At 36.0% G+C, this 2,080-nt stretch overlaps 1 protein-coding gene across 1 annotated transcript in view; it reads left to right on the top strand.

The window, feature by feature from the left end:
• Nucleotides 1–2,080, top strand: part of LOC106469863 (potassium voltage-gated channel subfamily H member 8-like) — a 55,068-nt gene that overhangs the window by 31,757 nt on the left and 21,231 nt on the right. The window contains exon 7 of the mRNA XM_022398430.1: nt 1,378–1,560. Within this exon, the coding sequence (XP_022254138.1) occupies nt 1,378–1,560 (183 nt within the window). The remainder of the gene's footprint in view (nt 1–1,377; nt 1,561–2,080) is intronic.

Here is a 2,080-nt window from a genome sequence, read left to right as displayed (position 1 = left end):
TGTCAGTTCAAATCCCACTATTTGATTACTATAAACCAAGAGAAGACGGTGGGTGCTGTTGTTAAATCATCTGTCAGTTCAAATCCCACTATTTGATTACTATAAACCAAGAGAAGACGGTGGGTGCTGTTGTTAAATCATCTGTCAGTTCAAATCCCACTATTTGATTACTATAAGCCAAGAGAAGACGGTGGGTGTTGTTGTTAAGTCACCTGTCAGTTCAAATCCCACTATTCGATTACTATAAACCAAGAGAAGACGGTGGGTGCTGTTGTTAAGTCACCTGTCAGTTCAAATCCCACTATTCGATTACTATAAGCCAAGAGAAGACGGTGGGTGCTGTTGTTAAATCATCTGTCAGTTTAAATCCCACTATTCGATTACTATAAGTCAAGAGAAGATGGTAGGTGCTGTTGTTAAGACACCTGTCAGTTCAAATCCCACTATTCGATTACTATAAGCCAAGAGAAGACGGTGGGTGTTGTTGTTAAGTCACCTGTCAGTTCAAATTCCACTATTCGATTACTATAAGCCAAGAGAAGACGGTGGGTGCTGTTGTTAAATCATCTGTCAGTTTAAATCCCACTATTCGATTACTATAAGCCAAGAGAAGATGGTGGGTGCTGTTGTTAAATCATCTGTCAGTTCAAATCACACTATTCGATTACTATAAACCAAGAGAAGACGGTGGGTGCTGTTGTTAAGTCACCTGTCAGTTCAAATCCCACTATTCGATTACTATAAACCAAGAGAAGACGGTGGGTGCTGTTGTTAAGTCACCTGTCAGTTCAAATCCCACTATCTGATTACTATAAGCCAAGAGAAGACGGTGGGTGCTGTTGTTAAATCACCTGTCAGTTCAAATCCCACTATTTGATTACTATAAACCAAGAGAAGACGGTGGGTGCTGTTGTTAAATCACCTGTCAGTTCAAATCCCACTATTCGATTACTATAAACCAAGAGAAGGCGGTGGGTGCTGTTGTTAAGTCATCTGTCAGTTTGATATAGTCCTCTTAAAGGTATGCGAGAGTCTCCAATGGGTCAGCAATAAATTTACCGAATTACAGCACTAAAAACAAGGGTTCGATATCCCACGTCAGACATAGCGCTGATAGACTATTGTGTAGCTTTGGGGTTAAAAAAAAACAAACAATTTTTTCATGATTTTTTTCAAAACAAACATACAAACAAAGCATTTTTGTCTTCCTCTCATTACACAATATTTGCTTCCCCACTAAAAACATTTCACTCTGAATTCATGTTGCAAAGTTAACAATCACCTTTGTTATTCACATATTTCATGGAGTTCGCGTTGTTGGAATTTTTGTGATATTTATGGGAATATATATATATACGTTTCTTTTTTTCTTAACAGGTTGGCTCCACCAACTGTCCAACAAATTGGGTCACGATCTTGTAAACTATACAGATACAGCAACTGCCTACATTACCGCCCTCTACTTCACTACCAGCAGCCTTACCAGTGTAGGATTTGGGAACGTGTCGGCCAACACTAACACAGAGAAAATATTTTCCATACTCACTATGCTCATTGGCGGTAAGAAAGTAGATTGCACCAATAAAAACGCATGAAATAGTAATAATAATAATTTTACACCAATAACAATGGACCAAAATTCCAACTGATAAAATACAGGTAAAACCATGTAGATTGTAACTAGGGATGACGTGTTTGTACCTATTGGATACTTGTTCTTATGGAGAATGATACACAGTTCTATAATACTAACTAAAACTCTAAGCCTTACTAACATATCTTCACAACAATTGGTAAGAATTGTGTAAAATTACAAGTATTTTGTAAAAAAAAAAAAATTATTTTAGTTCAGTATTTTAACTGAAGATCTGTTATTTTTGTGTTGTAGTTATTTGCACTCAGACTCTGAATATTTCAAGTATTATCATCAAAGTATAATTCAATGAAATGTTTAAACTTAAGAAATAGAAAAATATACACATTAGGTCGTTAAGAAATTAATGTTGTCTTTTTTTAAGATAGAAAAAAACCCGACAACTTATATATCAAAACAAAACATGTAGTTAACGAAATAGTCTCC

The sequence above is a fragment of the Limulus polyphemus genome, unplaced genomic scaffold (assembly GCF_000517525.1).
Source record: "Limulus polyphemus unplaced genomic scaffold, Limulus_polyphemus-2.1.2 Scaffold3691, whole genome shotgun sequence".
In the NCBI taxonomy this organism is placed as follows: domain Eukaryota; kingdom Metazoa; phylum Arthropoda; class Merostomata; order Xiphosura; family Limulidae; genus Limulus; species Limulus polyphemus.
The sequence above is the reverse complement of the archived record's forward strand: the minus strand, read 5'-3'. Positions and strand labels throughout refer to the sequence as shown.